General features: G+C 43.6%; 2 protein-coding genes and 1 pseudogene across 5 annotated transcripts in view; 1 reads left to right on the top strand and 2 right to left on the bottom strand.

Moving 5' to 3' along the window:
• The first annotated feature begins 365 nt into the window (after nucleotides 1–365).
• On the top strand, nucleotides 366–17606 carry MTHFD2 (methylenetetrahydrofolate dehydrogenase (NADP+ dependent) 2, methenyltetrahydrofolate cyclohydrolase). Its single transcript, XM_003922595.3, has 8 exons — nucleotides 366–506; nucleotides 5726–5910; nucleotides 7894–8016; nucleotides 9055–9207; nucleotides 10762–10869; nucleotides 12324–12416; nucleotides 12837–12962; nucleotides 16403–17606. The coding sequence occupies exons 1-8, from the start codon at nucleotides 406–408 to the stop codon at nucleotides 16564–16566; spliced, it is 1053 nt and encodes a 350-aa protein (XP_003922644.1). The 5' UTR covers nucleotides 366–405; the 3' UTR covers nucleotides 16567–17606.
• Nucleotides 13075–14245, bottom strand: LOC120366348 (acyl carrier protein, mitochondrial-like; annotated as a pseudogene).
• SLC4A5 (solute carrier family 4 member 5) overlaps nucleotides 17007–22287 on the bottom strand; it is a 153414-nt gene continuing 148133 nt past the window's right edge. For 3 of the 4 annotated variants that reach the window (XM_039479158.2, XM_039479167.2, XM_039479171.2), the window contains one exon: nucleotides 17007–20951. In XM_039479158.2, the coding sequence (XP_039335092.2) occupies nucleotides 20786–20951 (166 nt within the window). In that variant the 3' untranslated portion in view covers nucleotides 17007–20785. The remainder of the gene's footprint in view (nucleotides 20952–22287) is intronic. The other variant, XM_039479159.2, reaches the window with a different exon arrangement.

The raw sequence follows: 22287 nt of genomic DNA, 5'->3' as shown, positions 1-22287 counted from the left end.
ATAACTCCATAATTCCTTCTACTTCTATTCGTTGGTATTCTATCAGCTTGTCTTTTCATCCACCCTTTACAGTGCTTGGCACACATTAGGCGCTCAGATCATTGTTCAACGAATGAATGAACTTTTCTCGTGCTGTCTGGGCTTCGGTGACACTAGCAACGTCAGGCAGGTGGGCCTCGCTCCAGGCTCTTGCTCCAATCAAAAGCAAGGCTCTTCGCGACTTCGCTTACGTTTCATAAAGAAAACCGGTTGGCTCCTTCGGCTCCAGAAGCCTCAACAGACAGCCAGTGGCGTGTGGCAGGGACCAATGGGTGGCGGAGGGAGGCAGAGCCTGCCACGAGGCCGCGGTATAATTGCTGGGCCCGCGCGCGCGCTTCCCTCCCGGCACGGTCACTGGCGTGGGCTATGCCTGCGCCTTCGCTCATGTCCGCGTTGGCTCGCCGACTGCTGCAGTCTGCGCAGAGATGCTCCCTCCGCTGTCGCTTCTTCCACCTCGCGGCAGTTCGGTAAGAGGGTCAGGGAACTCGGTCGGCGCGGAAAGCCCAGGGGAACGGAGGGCGAGGGGCATGCCGGGCCCCCGAGGGACACCGGGGGATGCCCTTCCCCGAACGTCTCCGCCCCGGCGGTGGTGGCCGCTGAGGGGTGTGGTGGGGCGACGTGGCACCGAGCGCCGCCGCAGCCCTTGACCGGGGCGTTTGCTCGACGCGGAGGGCTGGTACCCGAAGCCCGCCTTTCAGCGGGAGCCGCTCCGGCGACTCGGGGCGTCACCGGGGCTCGTGGCCAGTGGGCGGGCGGGACGGGGGTGGCGTGCGGAGCGAAGGCGAAGGCGCCAGTTTCTGCGGGGCCTGCCGGCCGCCCCAGGCTGGGACGCCGAAAGTCGTCTCTTGGGGGGAGCAGGCGAGGATTCCACAAGAGCAGCCTCAGCTGTCCCTCGCGGGGACCCTAGCGGCGGAGGACGCTGCTGCAGCTGATGAAACTCCCGATCTGACCTGCTCGGGGTCCCCGCGCCGCCCTCCTCCTTCCACCGCTGGGAGTGGCCCGCGCTGCTGCCATCCCTCCCGGAACTTGAATGGACTCTGGACACCCAGGCTTTGGCTGCAGCCCACCCGAGCCGGTCGGTGCCGGGCTGAGTACCCGGAGGTGTCAAACCCCTGGGAGGCTCCTAGGGCCTTAGGGAAAGGGGACAAGGAGAGTGACAAGTACCCACGTTTCAGCGGCACTGGCAGAATTTTAGTCTTATAAATGAAGAGTTCTGGAGATGAATGGTGGTGATGGTTGCACAACATTAGGAACGTATTTAATACTATTGAACTGCCCTTAAAAATGGTTGGGCCGGGCGTGGTGACGCGCGCTGAGGCTGAGGCCGAGGCATGAGAATTGCTTGAGCCTGGGAGTTCGAGACGCAGTGATGGTGCCACTGCACTCCAGTCTGGGCAACAGAGCGAGACACTGTCTAAAAATAAAAAATAAAAAAAAAAAAATAGGTTGGTAAGTTTTATGTTATGTGAATTTTACCACAATAACAAAATTGGAAAAAATGTACCGGGGCGGAGAAAAGGAAAAGCTCTATTTGCATTTTTGGATTTCCTTGGGAAGGTGACTTGGTCGATCACTAGGGCGCTGGCATTGTTGGCATTGTGAGAGCCCCGCACCTTATAACTTTAGCCCCTTCTTTTTTTCATCTAACGTTCACTGTATGCCAGACACTATGCCAAGCTGTGCAAATTCAGAGATGATAAAAACTGTTCTTAGTGGAACTCACGTTCCTGACAAGGGGTGGAACACGTGTGTAATTTCCAGTCAGTGCAGAAATGCTGTTAGAAACATTTCAAAGGGGTTTGCTTGTTGGAGCAATGAGTTCTTGAAGGAAGACGTGGGAGGGGACTTTCAGGGCTGTCCTTGGTCTGACTCTGACCTGCCCCGTCTTTCATTGCTGGCTGTTCTCTCCCCGTCTCCCTCCGGCTGAGTGCTGGCCTCTTGTGACTGTGGACTAGACCTTTAGGCTTCCATGGTTGAAAAGAGATTTATAAAGATGCTCTCATTCATTACCTGAAGAACTGGACTAGTTTGCCTACACTCTCCAATAACAAATGCTCTTTTCACCTACCTTTCTGAAAGAGCAGGTAAGCTTCATCCACATCTCCGAAAGCAATCCATATTATCTGTACTGCTCATTTGGTATTTACAGTTCCCAAGTATTGCTTTCTTACTGCTGGCTGCGTAAATGTGAAAGTTATATCTTTTAAAAATACAAGTCTGCATTCTTTTTTTGTTCTTTATTGGTTGGTATGAGGTTTCAGGAACATAAATCTCATAGCTGGAGAAATAGCCTTGGAGACAGTGGGGTTACAGAGTAAGTGAACTTTAGAGGCAGAAGTTTGCCTTTAAATCTTGTTTCTACTGTTTTCAGTTTCATCTTCTGCATAGCAGTGTTATAGTAGCCCCAAGGTAGCAGAGTAATATATGTAAAAGCCTAAGCAAAATACCTAGTGTTTAATAGGTGTTTGTTCCATTCGCCCTTGTGTTTTCCTTCACTCTTTACTTTTCCCATTAATTGATAACAGAACTTCCCCAAATCACTTGATTATGAATTGTAAAATGCCCTGATAGTAATTTCTCATGGAAAATTACAGTACTGTATGCTACTGAATTAAAAGGAAAGTGAAGATGCTACTCATTTGGATTTTAGTTTTGAATTTTATTTTATTTTTTGAGACAAGAGCCTCACTTCGTTGCCCAGGCTTGGAGTGCAATGGTGCAATCTTGGCTCATTGCAACCTCTGCCTCCCGGGTTCATACTGTTCTGCCTCAGCCTCCCAAGTAGCTGGGACTACAGGCACACACCACCACACCCAGCTAATTTTTGTATTTTTAGTAGAGATGGGTTTTCACTATGTTGGCCATGCTCGTCACGAACTCCTGACCTCAAGTGATCTGCGTGCCTCAGCCTCCCAAAGTGCTGGGATTACAGGCGTGAGCCACAGTTTTGGATTTTATTTCAACAGTCTTCTTGACTTCTTCCAGTTCTGTTGATTACTTATTTTAATGGAAATTTCTCTCTCTCTTTTTTTTTTGGCAAGGGAATCTCTTGGTCAGGTTGGAGTGCAGTGGTGCAAGCATGGCTTACTGCAGCCTTGACCTCCTGGGCTCAAGTGATCCTCTCACCTCAGTTTCCTGAGTGAGACCACAGGAGTGCACCACCATGCTTAGCTACTTTTTTTTTTTTTAACTTTTAGAAGACACAGGGTCTTGCAATGTTGCCCATGCTAGTCTTGAACTTTACCTCCCTAAATGCTGGGATTACAGACCTGCGCCACCATGCCCAGCCCTGGGAATTTTTTCTAAACACATCTGTGAACGCATTTAATTCTGGGATAAACGTTAGCTAATATAGTTACAATTCTGGATTCCCCATGGGACTTAGCAGAGTCTCCATCTCCCTGTTTATTTTGGGGTAGCAGTTAATCTGCCCCTTGGCAACAGAGATGATGCTAAGTTAGTTAATGACTTACTCCCAAGGCTGTGTTTCACATTTTCCAGAGTTGTGGGAAGCAGAGGAGGGCTGACGGTTATACTATGAAAGATATCCATTGCATGTGGCTTTGTTTTTGGTTCTTGTTACTCTTTGACTTTCTTTTCTTTAAAAAAAGAAAATTGGCATAACAGCCAGAACCTGCTTTTGGAAGCAAAGTCTGGGACTTGGAACTCTGGCTGTTCCCAGAACCCTGTGTTCTTAACTTTAGTTTATGATTTTATCTGAATGTGCTAATACCATTTTCTCTAAGTTTACTGCTTTCAAAAGAAACTTTTTGTGAGGTGCAAGCTAAGTCATTCTCACTGAGTATATATACATATAGTATATATCTCTCCTTATGAGTATGTGTATCTGTTATATTTTAAGGATACCTGTGTATGTGTATGTATATATGTATATAAAACCAAGGGAAAAGAGTAAGAAATTAGTTTTATTGAACATATATGCCTGGCACGTTACATATGTAATTTCATTCAATATAAATGACTGTTATAAGTCCTTTTAAAGTAGCCTCTCACTCTGTAGTATTCCATGATTGGGAATGTATTTTTGGCCTAGGGTGGGCATTGCAGGTACTAATATAAATCAGGAATGTTGCCAGGTGTATTTCTATCAGCAAAACCCTTTTAAGGAAGTCCTCTTCAACTCTTAATTCTGAAATGGAATTGTGAATATTAATGTTTTCAATTTCTTCATATACCATGGGTATAAATTAATGCTGTTATATGTTGTGCCATGCTAGTATCATTATGTAAAATCTGGGTAAAAGTATTTGATTTGCTATAAGATTATAATAACTTTTTTCCTTTTTTTTGAGATAGAGTTTCGCTCTGTCACTCAGGCTGGAGTGCAGTGGCGCGATCTCGGCTAACTGCAACCTCTGCCTCCTGGGTTCAAGATATTCTCCTACCTCAGCTCCTGAGTAGCTGAGATTACAATTACAGGCTCCTGCTACCACACCCGGCTACTTTTTGTGTTTTTAGTAGAGATGGTGTTTCACCATGTTGGCCAGGCTGGTCTCAAACTCCTGACCTCAAGTGATCTGCCAGCCTTGGCCTCCCAAAGTGGTGGGAGTACAGGCGTGAGCAACCATGCCTGGCCAGATTATGATCATTTGTTTTTTTTGAGATGGAGTCTCTCTCTGCCGCCCAGGCTGGAGTGCAATGGCATGGTTTCAGCTCACTGCAACCTCTGCCTCTTGGGTTCAAGTGATGCTCCTGCCTCAGCCTCCTGAGTAGTTGGGATTACAGGCACGTGCCATCATGCCCAGCTAATTTGTGTATTTTTAGTAGAGACAGGGTTTCACCATGTTGGCCAGGCTGATCTCAAACTCTTGACCTTGTGATTCACTCTACTCAGCCTCCCGAAGTGCTGGGATTACAAGCATGAGCCACCTTGCTCGGCTGATCTTGTCTCAATACTTCACAAGATGCAGTACCGATTAAGATAAAGTTTAGGGCCAGGCGTGGTGGCTCACACCTGTAATCCCAGCATTTTGGGAGGCGGAGGCGGGTAGATCAACTGAGGTCAGGAGTTTCAAGACCAGCCTGGTGAATATGATGAAACCCCGCCTCTATTAAAAATACAAAAAATTAGCTGGGCTCAGAGTGGTCGTGGTGGTGGGCGCCTGTAATCCCAGCTACTCAGGAGGCTGAGACTGGAGAATCGCTTGAACCTGGGAGGCGGAGGTTGTGGTGAGCTGAGATCCCGCCATTGCACTCCAGCCTGGGCAAGAAGAGCGAAACTTGTCTCAAAAAAATGAAAACAAAAAACTACTTAACCTCATGGTGAGGGGTCAAACAATTGCAAATTAAACCTGCAGAAAACATAGTAATGATCTGGGCGCTGGATGGTGTAGCAGTTAACAGCCAGACTGATGTGAGACTCAGCTTGACCAAGCACTAGCTGTCAGTCACTTAAACTCTCTGAGCTTCGAATTCATGATAATAATGATTTCTATCAACTTTATCCCCCTACATATGTAGCTGGACATATTTATTTATTTACTTAGCAGAGACAGGCTTTCGCCATGTTGCCGAGGCTGGTGTCAAACTCCTGGGCTCGAGCCATCCTCCTGCCTCGGTGTCCGGAAGTGCTGAGATTACAGGCGTGAGCCATTACACCTGGTAGAGTTTTACTTTTTATAAAAATTCAAGTTATTTGGTTTTGTCACTCTGTTGCCTTCTGCAGAAATGAAGCCGTGGTCATTTCTGGAAGGAAACTGGCCCAGCAGATCAAGCAGGAAGTACGGCAGGAGGTGGAAGAGTGGGTGGCCTCAGGCAATAAACGGCCACACCTGAGCGTGATCCTGGTAGGCGAGAATCCTGCAAGTCACTCCTATGTCCTCAACAAAACCAGGGCAGCTGCAGATGTGGGTATGTGTCAGACGCCAACTGCTGTTGCTCAGTTGAGGTTTATATGATGCAAAGTCCATTGTAATTTATGATTTCTTTTTTCTGATTAGGAAACCCAAGCAGAGGAGGCTAATGTGATTGAACTGTATCCCAAAACTTTGTCATAGGAAATCAGGCTATATCTTTTGGGGTTTATAGACTAGGGCAGGAGATACTGGTTTGGTATTCTCTGTGGCTCTGGAAAGAATACAAGCCAAATTTTTTTCTTTTTTTTCTTAATTAAAACTTTTTTTTTTCTTTTTTTTTTTATTGTATTTTAGGTTTTGGGGGTATATGTGAAGAACATGCAAGATTGTTGCATAGGTACACACATGGCAGTGTGATTTGCTGCCTTCCTCCCTATCACCTATATCTGGCATTTCTCCCCATGCTATCTCTCCCCAACTCCCCACCCCCGGCCAAGTTCTTTTCTCAGTCTTTACATTTGATAGGTGACCTTGAACACATTTCACATTTGCTTTCCTTGAGCAACAATGGGTCTCTCCAGCAGAGGTGTTTGAGTGTTTGCAGTTTCAAGCCTTAGAGGCTTAGGGGGAATGATTTAGCAATACAGTTTTAGGAGACCTCAGTGATGAGGTCAGGAACACAGTCATAGATTTGAAGGAAATGACTCTGACTTCTGGGAAATAGCTTTCAAGTTCTTCAACGATTTGTTCTAAGGACAAACGTGCAGTTTAGAAGCAGTTCAGGTCTGGATGATGGGGTTTGTGTTCTAGGTCTCATGGTACCACAGATGACTGTGTGGCTGTGGACAAGAGGTGGGTGGGCAGGCTCAGGTATGCCTCTGCCTGTCCATCTGTGGGCCTGTGGTCTGAGCAGCAGGTGGCCTTTACTTCTGAAGGGCTTGTGAAACCACTGGCTTGGCTGGGTGGGGTTACTGGTCTGTGAGCCTGTGGTATTCTCTACTCTTTATCTTTGAGGATTGAGGCCTCCTGCTCTTTTAATTGAAAGCCTTTAGAAACCTCTAGAAAATTGCAGGCCATGGCATTTTTTTTTTTTTTTTTTTTGAGATGGAGTCTCACTCTTGTTGCCCAGGCTGGAGTGCAATGGCGCCATCTCAGCTCACTGCAACCTTCGCCTCCCAGGTTCAAGCAATTCTCTTTCCTGAGCCTCTCAAGTAGATGGGATTATAAGCATGAGCCACCACACCTGGCTAATTTTGTATTTATAGTAGAGACGAGGTTTCTCCATGTTGGTCAGGCTGGTCTTGAACTCACAACGTCAGGTGATCCGCCCACCTTGGCCTCCCACAAGTGCTGGGATTACAGGCATGAGCTACGGTACCCAGCCAAGCCATGGCATTTTAAGACATTGGGAGGTTGAGTGATGCAGAAAAAAGAACATGGATTTTGGAACCAGAAAGACTGGCTATATTATTAGCTTGCTTATTTTTAAACCTCTGAGCCTCAGTCTGTCTGTAAAATAAGGTTAATAAGGATTGCATTGAGTGAGGTATACAGGATGTGTTAAGCTAGTATTCTCTAGTGTGTATATTTGTGAAGTTACTTTTTTAGGTTCTTGAGCTACGTCAGCTTTTAGGGGTGAGTGTGATGATACAAAACCTGCATAGCAGTGCTCATTAAATGCCTCAAATTTTTTTTTTTTTTTTGAGATAGAGTTTCGCTCTTGTTACCTAGGCTGGAGTGCAATGGCGTGATCTTGGCTCACTGCAACCTCTGCCTCCTGGGTTCAAGCAATTCTCCTGCCTCAGCCTCCTGAGTAGCTGGGATTACAGGCATGTGCCACCATGCCCAGCTAATTTTTTTTTTTTTTTTTTTTTGTATTTTTAGTAGAGATGGGATTTCACCATGTTGACCAGGATAGTCTCGATCTCTTGACCTCGTGATCCACACACCTCGGCCTCCCAAAGTGCTGGGATTACAGGCTTGAGCCACCGCGCCCGGCCCAAACATTTTTTTTAAATCTCCAAATTTCTTATAATAGGAATCAACAGTGAGACAATTGTGAAACCGGCTTCAATTTCAGAGGAAGAATTGTTGAATTTAATCAATAAACTGAATAATGATGATAATGTAGATGGCCTCCTTGTTCAGCTGCCTCTTCCAGGTGAGTTTTGGACTCCACCATTTAAAATGATTTCTGCTGCTTCTGCTTCTTTTCTTTTTCTTTCTTTCTTTCTTTCTTTTTTTTTTGAGACAGTCTCTCTCTGTTGCCCAGGCTGGAGTATAGTGGCATGATCTTGGATCCTTGCAACCTCCGCCTCCCAGGTTCAAGCAATTCTCCTGCATCAGCCTCCTGAGTATCTGGGATTGCAGGTGTGGACCACCACACCTGGCTAATTTTTTTTGTATTTTTAGTAGAGATGGGGTTTCACCATGTTGGTCAGGCTGGTCTCGAACTCCTGACCTCTGGCGATCCACCCTCCTCGGCCTCCCTAAATGCTGGGATTATAGGCGTGAGCCACTGCACCCAGCCTTTCCCCTTCCTTCCCCTCCCCTTCTGTCCCAAGTCTTGCTTTATCATCCAGGCTGGAGTGCCGTGGTACAATCATAGCTTATTGCATGCTCAAAGCTCCTGGGTTCAAGTGATCCTCCTGCCTCAGCCTCCCAAATAGCTAGGATTAGGGTGTGTGCCACCACGCCCAGCTAACTTTTACATTTTTCCCAGAGATGGAATTCTCCCTGTGTTGCCTGGGCTGGTCTTGAACTCCATACTTCCCAAAGTGCTGGGATTACAGGCATGAACTACCATGCCCTACCTAAAATGATTTCTCAGGAGTAAAGAGGCCTTGTTACTTTATACACCTGGCTCTTCATGTGGATTTGGCTTAAAGGCAAAGTAAATTCAAAAGAGTGACTATTTTATTAGAAATGGGACAGATCTACTCAGAACACCAATTACCCCTTGATTTAGCATTGTGGTCTTGATACAAAGGACAGTGGAGGGAAGCAGCTGTGATAGATGATATTGGCTTTGCTCTTGGTGTTTGGCTTTGCTTATGTGAGTTCCTTCCACGCAGATGAAGTACATCTCAGAGGCAAGCTGTAGAAGAATGGATATTATTGACAAAGCACATAAGCTGGAGTCAGGCAGTGCTGACTATGCAGTGGTGATTTAAGGCAGCTGTGCTGATTTCTTTTTCAGAGCATATTGATGAGAGAAAGATCTGCAATGCTGTTTCTCCAGACAAGGATGTGGACGGCTTTCATGTAATTAATGTAGGGCGAATGTGTTTGGACCAGTATTCCATGTTACCGGCTACCCCATGGGGTGTGTGGGAAATAATTAAGCGAACTGGTAGGTATAACCCAAAATTGTATGTCTGTGTTAATATTATAAAAGTAAGGGCCGGGCGCGGTGGCTCACGCCTGTAATCCCAGCACTTTGGGAGGCCGAGGCGGGTGGATCACGAGGTCGAGAAATCAAGACCATCCTGGTCAACATGGTGAAACCCCGTCTCTACTAAAAATACAAAAAAAATTAGCTGGGCATGGTGGCGCGTGCCTGTAATCCCAGCTACTCAGGAGGCTGAGGCAGGAGAATTGCCTGAACCCAGGAGGCGGAGGTTGCGGTGAGCTGAGATCGCGCCATTGCACTCCAGCCTGGGTAACAAGAGCGAAACTCCGTCTCAAAAAAAAAAAAAAAAAGTAGTACCTGCAAATGGTAAAAACTCATACAGTTCCAAAGAGTGGAAACCCCACCCCATATCCTCTAGTCCTATTACCCAGAGTTTACCTCTCTTAACAGGTTTTTTTTTTTAATTTCGTGTCTCGCTCTGTTACCCAGGCTGGAGTGAAGTGGCTCACTGCAGGCTTTGCCTCCCAGGCTCAAGCGATTCTTGTGCCTTGGCCTCCTAAGTAGCTGGGATTACAGGCATGCCCCACCATGCTCAGCTAATTTTTATATTTCTAGTAGAGACAGATTTCACCATGTTGGCCAGGCTGGTCTCGAACTGACCTCAAGCGATCTGCCCCCTCAGCCTCCCAAAGTGTTGGGATTACAGGTGTGAGCCATTGTTGCCCAGCCTTAACCGTTGCCTTTGACAGTTTTTGCTCTTTAATCCAGAAGCCTCCGTGGAGGAAACTCTTCTTTTCAAATTTTTTTTTTTTTTTTTTTTTTTGAGACGGAGTTTCGCTCTTGTTACCCAGGCTGGAGTGCAATGGCGCGATCTCGGCTCACCGCAACTTCCACCTCCTGGCTTCAGGCAATTCTCCTGCCTCAGTCTCCTGAGTAGCTGGGATTACAGGCACGCGCCACCACGCCCAGCTACTTTTTTTTTGTATTTTTAGTAGAGACGGGGTTTCACCATGTTGACCAGGATGGTCTCGATCTCTTGACCTTATGATCCACCCGCCTCGGCCTCCCAAAGTGCTGGGATTACAGGCTTGAGCCACCGCGCCCGGCCTCAAATTTTTAATTTTCTTTCTTTATGTCCCACTCTACTGGTGGTGAAGGAAACTTTCTATTTTTCTTTTTCTGAGTCAGAGGTTTCGCCATGCTGCCCAGGCTGGTCTCAAACTCCTGGCCTCAAGCAATCCTCCCTCCTGCTGAGATTACAGGTGTGAGGCACCGCCCAGCCCTCAGTGAAAGAAATTTAAGATTTAATAGTGGTGACAGTGCACATTCTTGTAATATTTCGTAGCCTACAGTGTGCTTTCTCCTATTTTCTTTTAGCCCTTATTTTGTGTAGCAAGTTATAGCTCCAATTGACTGATGTGGCAATAAGCTCAGTGACTTCACTATCAAAATTGGGTTCACATTCTAGGCCATCTGACTTTGTTTTCCTTTGGTGTTCATTCTAAGATGGATTGGCACTACTTTTAATTTAAATATATATATATATTTTTGCAGGCATTCCAACCCTAGGGAAGAATGTGGTTGTGGCTGGAAGGTCAAAAAATGTTGGAATGCCCATTGCAATGTTACTGCACACAGATGGGGCACATGAACGTCCTGGAGGTAAGGAAATTGCTTTCAGGGAGCACTATCCTCTTCTCCCCATGTAAGAACTTTCAGAAGTCATCCTGTGCATGTTTGGAAGTATTAACTCTGTTATACTTTGTATTTGTTGTAATTTTGTTAACAGACAATTCAGGGAGTAGTAACCTTTGTAGAGAAGCTGCACCCAATGTCATCTGAGTTTCTTTATTATTCATTTATCATGTAACTAGCTTCAGAAATTAAGTTTTGTTAGAAGCATGATTATAGGAAATTAGAAAATTTCAGCTATAGCTTTGATAGCTGGAACTAAGGAGCAGTTCTTATTCAAAGATAGTATCCTGTTCTGTGTCATTTAGTGGAAAAGATCTTAAGCCATTGCAAAGAATTGGATTGATATGACTGTAATGTGTCCTGTCAAGTTCCGTTAATTAGGTCTGAGGAAAGCCTTGTCAGTCAGTTACCATGTAATTATTGTAATAATGACCTTACATGTTTATATCAGAAATAATGGCAAGACTATATTTTCAATTATCTTTCAACATACTTTAAAAAAAAAAATCCAGGCCGGGCGCAGTGGCTCAAGCCGGTAATCCCAGCACTTTGGGAGGCCAAGACGAGTGGATCATGAGGTCAAGAGATCGAGACCATCCTGGTCAACATGGTGAAACCCCGTCTCTACTAAAAATACAAAAAATTAGCTGGGCATGGTGGTGCGTGCCTGTAATCCCAGCTACTCAGGAGGCTGAGACAGGAGAATTGCCTGAACCCAGGAGGCGGAGGTTGCGGTGAGCCGAGACTGCGCCATTGCACTCCAGCCTGGGTAACGAGAGCGAAACTCCGTCTCAAAAAAAAAAAAAAAATCCAACCTTGAGTAATTTTAGTGATATTTTGCTTAGAAACAGTAAAATTCTTGAAAGGCTTTAAAGTAGGATGAATAAATTTAATTATATGACTCAAAACAGTCGAGCTGGTTAAAGCTATACAAAATCGGGTATTAATTTAAAAAAAGTAAATGACAATTAGCTGTCCAGAAAATAGGGCACAAACCATTAAGTCTTTCTTTCTTTTTTTTTTTTAGAGACAGAGTTTCGCCCTGTTGCCTGGGCTGGAGTGTAGTGGCGTGATCTCGGCTCACTGCAACCTCCACCTCCCAGGTAGCTGGGATTACAGATGTGCACCATGATGCCTGGCTAATTTTTGTATTTTTAGTAGATACGGGGTTTCACCATTTTGGCCTGGCTGGTCTCAAATTTCTGACCTCAGGTTTCTGCTCACCTTAACCTCTCAAAGTGCTGGGATTACAGGCGTGAGCCACTGCGCCTAGCTATAAGTCCAGAGATGTTGAGTTTCTACAGTGTTTGTAGTTTTTCAGAGATGTTGAGTTTCTACAAAGACATGACTAGTTGAGACCTAATCCAATCCCAGCTTTGTGTCAGAAATCAAGACATCTAGTTTTTGTTTTTTTTTTCTAGGTGATGCCACTGTTACAATATCTCATCGATACACTCCCAAAGAGCAGTTGAAGAAACATACAATTCTTGCAGATATTGTAATATCTGCTGCAGGTAAGAACACAAGGGGGACGGAGGGAAGGACTTTGTCTCAGAAGAGGATGTTGTACCCCTCATCTTAGAATTTGCCTGCCTAGCTGCCATTCCATTCATCATTCCCCTCATAATGATTCTTTGAGCTGCCTACAAAGATGAAGATAGAGTTGTGATTGGAATACTGGTTTCAGGCATTCCATTATAGACTGGATGGGTGAATGTTATTTCTAAAGCTTCAAGATATTTATGTTTACTGTATAAAGTTTAAATGGTTCCTTTTGTTTTCTGTCGGAAGCCAAAAATAAATAATAAAAGTAAGTGGTTCCTTAATATTTTTAACAGGTTTTAATAAAACATGTTAATTAGTTCTTCTAGGTCTCTTGAAATTGAAATTAGATAAGAACCTGACAAGTTGATCTTTCCTGTCTCCATTTCCAGGCATTCCAAATCTGATCACAGCAGACATGATTAAGGAAGGAGCAGCAGTTATTGATGTGGGAATAAATAGAGTTCATGATCCCATAACTGCCAAACCCAAGTTGGTTGGAGATGTGGATTTTGAAGGTAAATGGCATAATTTTATTTTAAAAACTGAAATCAATAGATACTGCCTTTCATGGACATTCAGGATAGATTATTTACTTTTTATGTAACTTGTATGCTCATGTTACCTTGGTAATATTGTTTAGTATGCTTTTTTTTTTTTGAGATGAAGTTTCACTCTTGCTGCCCAATCTCAAAGGCTCACTGCAACCTCTGCCTCCCTGGTTCAAGCAATTCTCCTGTCTCAGCCTCCCAACTAGCTGGGATTACATGCACCCGCCACCACGCCCAGCTAATTTTTGTCTTTTTTTTTTTTTTTTTTTTTTTTGGTTTTATAGATTTATTTTCTTTATTTTATTTTATTTTTTTGAGACGGAGTTTTGCTCCTGTTACCCAGGCTGGAGTGCAATGGCGTAATCTTGGCTCACCGCAACCTCTGCCTCCTGGGTTCAGGCAATTCTCCTGCCTCAGCCTCCTGAGTAGCTGGGATTACAGGCACGCACCACCATGTCCAGCTAATTTTTTGTATTTTTAGTAGAGACGGGGTTTCACCATGTTGACCAGGATGGTCTCGATCTCTCGACCTTGTGATCCACCCGCCTTGGCCTCCCAAAGTGCTGGGATTACAGGCTTGAGCCACCGTGCCCGGCCTATAGATTTATTTTCAATTTAAATACAAGTCCCTCAGAATTACTCTGTTAGAGCCAGCAATAATGCCGAACTGTGTCCTCACTGCCAGATACACATCAGTATCATCTGTGTCCTCTCTCAACAAAGCTAAAGGGTCTGATACTTTATTCATATACATCCTTCTTATCTGCAGTGTAATCTACAATTCCTTGTGGACACATTAACTTTTCCACATCTAAATCAGGAATTTCAAACCCAAATTTGTCTTCCATGGCCATGATAATTTCCACTTGGTCCAAACTGTCTAAGCCCAGGTCTTTCATAAACTGAGAATTTACGGAAAGCTGCTCTGGGTCAATCTTGTCATAGAGTTTCAATACATAAAGAACATGGTCCTAGATGCCCTCTAATGTCAAAGGGGGCGCTTCGCAATACTGGTGGCACAAGTGTGTAACTCTACCCAGAACCTGGGCGAACACTGCGGCCAGCTGCGAAGGCCCGGGCCTCGTTCAGGTCCCCGTGGAGCACAGAGTGGTGCTGAAAGGCTGGGCGGCAGCCAGCATAGAGACCCGGGGCAGCGGCCCAAAGGCCGCAGGTAGGCGGCGGACACAGGAGCAAAGGACACAAGAGCCATGGCTATGCCGACCCAGGATGCATTGCCAATTTTTGTCTTTTTAATAGATACAGGGTTTCACCATATTGGTCAGGCTGGTCTTGAATTCCTGACCTCAGGTTATACCTGCCTCGTCCTCCCAAAGTGCTGGGATTACAGGCGTGAACCACCACACCCAGACAGTATGCTTTTCTTTTCTTTTCATTTTATTATTTTTTTTGAGACAATCTCCTTTTGTCACCCAGACTGGAATGCAGTGGCACCATCTTCGCTCACTGCAACCTCCGCCTTACAGCTTCAAGCGATTCTTGTGCCTCAAGCCTCCCCAGTAGCCAGGATTACAGGCGTATGCTACCACGCCCAGCTAATTTTTTGTAATTTTAGTAGAGACAGAGTTTTATCATGTTGGCCAGGCTTGTCTGGAACTCCTGGCCTCAAGTGATCAGCCTGTCTTGGCCTCCCAAAGTGCTGAGATTACAGGAGTGAGCCACTGCGCCTGCCCTTGGTATGCTTTTCGTAAGAATTAGAGAAACCTTTTAAAAATTGTAGCCACTCTAGAATTATTTTAGGTGTTTTATCACAATAATGTAGAGCAGTTATAAACTTTTCAGGGAATTGTTTATTTTTCTTAGACTTATTTCATAATTCAAACTTTTTTTTTTTTTTTTTTGAGACGGAGTTTCGCTCTTGTTACCCAGGCTGGAGCGCAATGGCGCGATCTCGGCTCACCGCAACCTCCTCCTGGGTTCAGGCAATTCTCCTGCCTCAGCCTCCTGAGTAGCTGGGATTACAGGCACGCACCACCACGCCCAGCTAGTTTTTTGTATTTTTAGTAGAGACGGGGTTTCACCATGTTGACCAGGATGGTCTCGATCTCTCGACCTCGTGATCCACCCGCCTCGGCCTCCCAAAGTGCTGGGATTACAGGCTTGAGCCACCACACCCGGCCCATAATTCAAACTTTTAATGAGTTTGAAAATTTGATGAAATGATTTTTGTAAACCATGGAGTTTCCCAAAAAGTGTTAGAGATTTCTCATTTTCACACTGAGAGATCACAGACCTAGAAAGTTAAAATGGCCCAGGAAAAAGCCATATCCCTGAAATAATTGGAATAGATTTCTCTTCTCAGTTCTTTTTTTTTTCAGAGGCAGAGTCTCACTCTGTTGCCCAGGTGGTAGTGCAATGGCATGGTATGATCTCTGCTCACTGCAGCCTCCGCCTTCCAGGTTCAAGTGATTCTCCTGCCTTAGCCACCTGAGTAGCTGGGATTATAGGCATGTGCCACCATGCCCGGCTAATTTTTTGTATTTTTAGTAGAGATGAGTTCGGCTATGTTGGCCAGGTTGGTCTCAAACTCCTGGCCTCAAGTGATACGCCTGCCTGCTTCAGCCTCTCCTTTCAGTTCTTAAGATAGAATGTTTATCTGAGTTTTATGCTAATAATCCTTTCTCTTTCTCTTTTTTTCTTTTTTGAGACAGGGTCTCTCTCTGTTGCCCAGGCTGGAGTAGAGTAGCATGATCTCAGCTCACTGCAACCTCTGCCTCCTGGGCTTAAGCAGTTCTCCTGCCTCAGCCTCCTACTGAGTAGCTGGGACTAATGGCTAATTATTGTATTTTTTGTAGAGATGGAGTTTTACCATGTTGCTCAGGCTGGTTTCAAACTCCTGGCCTCAAGCAATCTTCCCCACCCACCCTCCACCCCAGACTCCCAAAGTGCTGGGATTACAGGCATGAATAATCCTGTTCCTAGCTTCTGTTTTTATTAAAGCAGCCAAACGCATGCCTAGCTATTTAAGGATTTTCACTTTAACTTTTTTTTGACGTTAATTTTTTTTTAACTTCTCAATTAAAATTACTATGCTTGATGCTTTGGACAAATTATACTTAAGATTAAGAAAATGCTGTAGGCAGGTATTGAGGTAATGCTTATTATTATTATACTAACAGCTCCCACACAGTTAACCTAGTAGGTATGTTTCTTTAAGAGGTTTCTTTATAGGTTACTTAGATGTATAAATATTCCTTGAACGATTCTGTATGTGCATATTATTTTACTAGTGTTTTCACAAAACCTTGAATGATGTAGATGTGATTTGTTGAGTTTTATAGTTTTATACTTATGTATGTTACTTTTCCCTTGCATGCTTCTTTCGTAATAAAGTACACACATGTCCTTTGCCATCATTGAAGCAGGCTACCTGTCTTGTTTCTATGTAGGAGTCAGACAAAAAGCTGGTTATATCACTCCAGTTCCTGGAGGTGTTGGCCCCATGACAGTGGCAATGCTAATGAAGAATACCATTATTGCTGCAAAAAAGGTGCTGAGGCTTGAAGAGCGAGAAGTGCTGAAGCTTAAAGAGCTTGGAGTAGCCAGTAACTAACTCTTGTGTCTTCTGTGTCATGAACAACACTCCAAGCCAGCTCAAGAAGCAAAGCAGGCCAATAGAAATGCAATATTTTTAATTTATTCTACTGAAATTGTTTAAAAGGATGCTTTGTATTTATTAAAAGCTTAAATGGGTGGATGTTTGTGCACGCACCTGTAGTACCTCGCCAGGGAGCATTCCAGTATTCTGCAGGGTCATGTGATCTAGCCAAGAGCAGCCATTAACCTAGTGATGAACATGGGAGACACTGTCATACGGAGAATGGACGCTTAACGTTGTCAAGCCCTCAGTTAAACATTTGCCTTTTCTAGGACTGCATTTCCCAAGTGCTATTCCAATAAGAGTTGATACTCATTTTAGGTACCAAACCTTTTGAGTTCAGCTGATCAAACCAAAGGAAAAGTGTTGCTACAGGAAGTTAGGGGAAAGGTGAAAAAGAAAAAAATGGTAGTAATTGAGTAGAAAGGAATTAATTTATATATGTATTGATTGGTAACCAGATTTATCTAAATAGAACTGAATTGGCTAGGAAAAAAAAAACCTACATGTTGTTTTCCTAAGCTGTCTTTTTGAGGCTTAGTCAGTCATTGGGAAAATGTTTAGGATTGTTCCTTGCTATTAGTCCTCATTTTATGTTTGTTACCCTTCAGTAAGTTCTACCGATTTTAGTTTTCTAGGATTGAAAGGCTTCTTTTATACATAATTCATGTGTATTGTCATATTTGTTTTTTGCTATATACTTTAACTTCATTGTTAAATTTTTGAATTGTATAGTTTCTTTGGTATAGTTTTAAATCTATTTTTGAAAAACAAACTTGGCTTGATAATCATTTGGGCAGCTTAGGTAAGCTTGCAACTTACTTTTCCACCAAAGAACTGTCAGCAGCTGCCTGCTTTTCTGTGATCCACCCTGTTGACTTTTCCAGAAAATTTTTAAGAGTTTGAGTTAATATTGAATTTAATCAGAGTTTTGATGAAAGATTTTCTCTTTTTTAATAAAATACATCTATCTGGTGTGGTATGAATTTCTGAAATTCTGTCTTCCTATGACTCCTAGTTGCAACCTAACCAGAGTTTTTTTTTTTTTCTCTAGTCAATGTAGATACTGCTATATTCAGTAACACTTACTTCTATAGCCTTAAATAGATAATTTTTTTTCTTCTTTTTTATGTAGAGATGGGTTCTTGCTATATTGTCTGGGCTGATATTAAACTCCTGGCCTCAAGCAATCAATTCTCTTGCTGCAGCCTTCCAGAGGACTGGAATTACAGGCATGAGCCACCCACGCCCAGCCTAGTCCTCCAGTCTTTTTTTTTGAGACTGAGTCTCGCTCTGTTGTCCAGATTGGAATGCAGTGGATCTCAGATCACTGCAATCTCTGCCTCTCAGGTTCAAGCAATTCTTATGCCTCAGCCTTCCAAGTAGCTGGGATTACAGGTACATGCCACCATGCCCGGCTAATTTTTGTGTTTTTAGTAGAGATGGGGTTTCATTACATTGGCCAGGCTGGTATTGAACTCCTGACCTTCAGTGATCCACCTGCCTTGGCCTCCCAAAGTGCTGGGATTATAGGTGTGAGCCGTCACACCTGGCCAGTCCTTCAGTCTTATATCCTAACAGGTTGTGCCAAGCTAGGAGCTTAATCTGTGAAATACTTGAGGTGGGGATAGGTTCCTTGACCATTTTGGCTTTTGGCTTTCATGCAAGCAGAAGTAGCTCCTCCTCTAGGCAGCTTGAAGCAGAAAGAAAAAAGAGTTGAGTTGACCTACCTCCATTCTTGTTCTTCTGCCAGCTGGTGTTACTCTTGACAGTTCTCTGTAATTAAAAGAAGTTTAGATAGTTTGCTGGAGATGTTTCTGTAAGTGAAGTATAGCTCATGTCTATAAGCTATGCCTGCTTACTTACCTAGATTGTTAAACATGGAGCAACATGACCAGACAGGATTGAATTTTATTGAATTACAGTTACAAGTGGGAAAAATTATTCACTTACTGCATGGAGAAGTATTATGTCAACCTATTAAAAGCTATGGAAGTTAAAATGTTCATGTATATACAAAATACAAATGACATGTAAGGTAAAATTACAGTGATCAATTTACAACAAAGAAATTAACAATAGTTTTCCAGCTTGTCTGATTAATCAAGCAGGTTTACTCTTGAATCCATAGTATTTCTACAATTTAATTTGGACAAATCAGCTAGGTTTTAAAACTGAAATGTGAAGGGTGGATTGTTAGCTCCCCCAGGATTTGTGCGGATGACAATTTAAAAAAAAATTATTATTGTTTATAAGACATGGGCTCCAGCTGTCTCCCTGGCTGGAGTACAGTAGCATGATCATAGCTGACTGTAGCCTTGAACTCCTGGGCTTAAATGATCCTCCTGCCTCAGCCTCCCAAATGGCTAGATTACAGGCTTGTGCCAGCATGCCTGGCTAGTTTTTAAACATTTGATTAAAGATGGGTCTCACTATGTTGCCCAGGCTCGTCTTGACCTGACTGACCTCTACTGATTCCCCCACCTCAGGCTCCCAAGTAGTGGGATTACAGGTGTGAGCCACTGTGCCTGGCAAGAATGTATACTTAAGCATAGGAGATGGTGCTAGCTTAGCTAAGAAATTTTGCTGTCGGTAGGAATGGTAGAGGTTTAGAGCTTTACCTCTTGGCAGTATCCCTTGAAAGGGAGCTCTGAGATTAATCAAATACTTTTTGAGAGCTTTCTATGGATGAGGCACTATATTAGACTCTGGGGAATTACAGAGGCAATTACCTGTCCTGATACTCAAGGTATTAATGATCTAGTGTCATTTTTGTTTAAAAAAGCACCTGCATTTGCCATCTTCAGCAAATACAACTCTAACCAAAGTGATTTACTGAAGGTTCAAATCAGTTGTTTGGGAGAAAGTAAGTCAGATGCACTGTGGCTGTCAGGCACATCGTAGGCATTAAATAAACATGGTTGGTGTTTATTAATGTGGATTGAAGGTAAAACGACTGATCTCAAGTTTCATGAGGAATAGGTTTGCTTCATTGAAACTGGTTTTAATCTTCCCAAGTAATTTCCAATCACTCCTTTAAAATACTAGGTTGATTAATATTGCGAAGTTGTTAAGGTAAAATGTGCCATTACCTCTGTCTAACCTGTATGTGTGTGAATGAGAGTTTGACTTTGGGAATAAACATTGAAAATTTGCAGGAAGGACCTACCCAAATGTATAAAGAAATGTGATTCCAGGTATGAAAAACCAGTGATACTAATTTAAATGATCATTTTGTTGATTTAACATGTGGTTTTAAATTTCACTTTAACAAGAACTATTTTATTTTAGAAACATTTATCCACTCAAACGCATTGGTTCTGTCATTAACAGAGTTTTGGAACTGGCTTTTCAATCTGGGAAAGCCCCAGTCACACTTCTGGAGCAAGGCCATAATGCAAAACTTTGTTTTTTGGAGATGGAGTCTCACTCGGTTGCCCAGGCTGGAGTGCAGTAGCGTGATCTTGGCTTACTGCAATTTCTTGAGCCTCCCAGGTTCAAGTGATTCTCCTGCATCAGCCTTCTGAGTAGCTGGGACTACAGACACACGCTGCCACTGCCACCTAATTTTTTGTATTTTAGTAGAGATGGGGTTTTACCATATTGGTCAGGATGGTCTTGATCTCTTGACCTTGTGATCCGCCCACCTTGACTTCCCAAAGTGCTAGGATTACAGGTGTGAGATACCTCGCCCAGCCGGTTCAAACTTTTCATACAACCCTTAGGAAATTGGATGTGACAGAAAAGATAGGATGTTTTCAGCATTTCTTAATATGCAAAGTCGCCAAATATTCCGAAGATGGTCTAGTAACAATAGAGTATATTACGAGTTCCAGGACATCTACATTTAAATCTAACCTTTAAACAATTTTAAATTGATATTTGTTTTAAATTATGAATTGACTATTACCCCTTTATCTTAGTGTTAGAATTTCTATGCTGGACTGCATTTTAAAATAAAATATAATATTTAGCTTTAGGTATTTTCATTACTATAAAAGGAAGGGGAGAGCTTTGCATCTAAGCAGTACTTTGATCAACAGATCTCCAGTTTTCTATTAGGCAGGACTCCCTCTGTTTGATAAAGAAGGAAACAGGCACAGATAAGTTAAGACCCTCTCAATTAAGACTAAACCAGGCCCTCCATCTCCAGTCTTGTTGAAGCTGCTTCATCCTAGAGGGTGGTCTCGCTGTCAGTTTCTCTTCGGTATTTGTCCATGTCTGTGAAGTCATAGTCTGACTCCATCTCTATCTTCACCTGTGGCACCATGAACATTGGGTTCCGTGAGTAGTTGAAAGCAGGTGAAGCTGGACAGGAGATTTTGAAGTGCAAGGTGATGCTGAATGAGAAGTAGGAAAGAGGATTATGTAGTTCTTGGTGTTTTGAACCCATCCCCCAGAGCAGGGCTCTAATGCAAACAGTTCTGTCTTCACTTCTGAACTCAGCACATGCCAGACCAAGCAGTTTCCTATTGGCTTGGCCTTCAGCCACAGTCATCCACCTGGTCTCGCTCTGTAGACCTATCTTCACATTGCTGCCAAGGTGAACTTTCTAAGTCACAAATTTGGTGGTTCCTGATTGTTCAAAGAAGAATCTAAGCTCCTTGGCGTGAGAAGACAGGAGTGTCTGTCTTCTTACGAACACAAACACAGCGTTTTGTATTTGTGGTCGGGCCTGCTTAGTTTGCCCTATCCATCGCAGTATTCTTTGCTCTTTGGGTGTGTGTGTGTGTGTGTGTGTGTGTGTGTGTGTTTTCGAATGGTACTTCGGGCCTGTGTCCACTAGCCAAAATGCTTGCCTTTTCTCTACTCTGTCCCACTTTATGTCTGGCAGATTCTGGTTTCTTTCATAGATTCTTGAGATGAGGCTAGTGCCTCCCTTAGACTGCTGTCCTCGTCTGCTCTGTTATTCTTGCACAGGGTGCTCTGTCTAGGTTTGCATGCCTTTCTTTCCACATCTCCAGGGGACTGCACCTGGTAGATCACTGATGCTTAGTCTTTGTTAAACCAGATCAAGTTGCAGAGGCTTTCACTGAAATAGAATCTGGCTGTTTAGTGGTTTTTGCCTCCATCTGTTTTCACAAATTCAATAAAACACCAATGAGGTTGGGAGATGCCATCTCCAGTTATCAAATTGTCTTCATTTCTGACCTTGTCTTAGGGCCTTGTGTCATTTGGAAACCCCTAACCTGGTCCAAATTTTCTCTCTACTGCCTGAAATTGGGAGCAGTTAATTTCATGTAGATTATTTTATAAATGAAAACACGATAGACTGCTTTTTCTCCTAACACTCATGTATACTACTGTATAAAGATAATGGTATTACAGTGTGAGATGGGATGAGAAGGAAGGCAGAAATGTAACTGGACAGGTGACACCTCTGGGCTAGAGTATCCTCGGTACTGCTCCTTAGGGAGGGTTGAACTAGGGAAAATCTGTCGTCTCACCCTGGCATTGGGATAGCAGCTTTGTCTTATAAATCAGAATCTCCCCTTCCCCCTGTTTCCCCAAAAAAACTCTTGGATGAGTGCCCTTTGTGTCTGGAGTGATCTGCTTCTAGACTCGGAATAACCTACGCTCTAGTTTCTGTTTAATTCCTGTCCATTCTGGGGCACCAGGTAGGAGTGGGACTGCCCCTGCCATCTTCCCAAGTGAAAATGAAGTAAAGGCTTTCTT

The sequence above is a fragment of the Saimiri boliviensis genome, chromosome 1 (assembly GCF_048565385.1).
Source record: "Saimiri boliviensis isolate mSaiBol1 chromosome 1, mSaiBol1.pri, whole genome shotgun sequence".
NCBI classification, from domain to species: Eukaryota; Metazoa; Chordata; class Mammalia; order Primates; family Cebidae; genus Saimiri; species Saimiri boliviensis.
The sequence above is the reverse complement of the archived record's forward strand: the minus strand, read 5'-3'. Positions and strand labels throughout refer to the sequence as shown.

Excerpts from the sequence above, each read along its gene's own strand:
- MTHFD2 (XM_003922595.3), top strand. The coding sequence starts at position 406 with ATGCCTGCGCCTTCGCTCATGTCCGCGTTGGCTCGCCGACTGCTGCAG. Across the intron at positions 10,870-12,323 it reads GGCACATGAACGTCCTGGAG|GTGATGCCACTGTTACAATA; the intron begins GTAAGGAAATTG and ends TTTTTTTTCTAG. Across the intron at positions 12,417-12,836 it reads TATTGTAATATCTGCTGCAG|GCATTCCAAATCTGATCACA; the intron begins GTAAGAACACAA and ends CTCCATTTCCAG.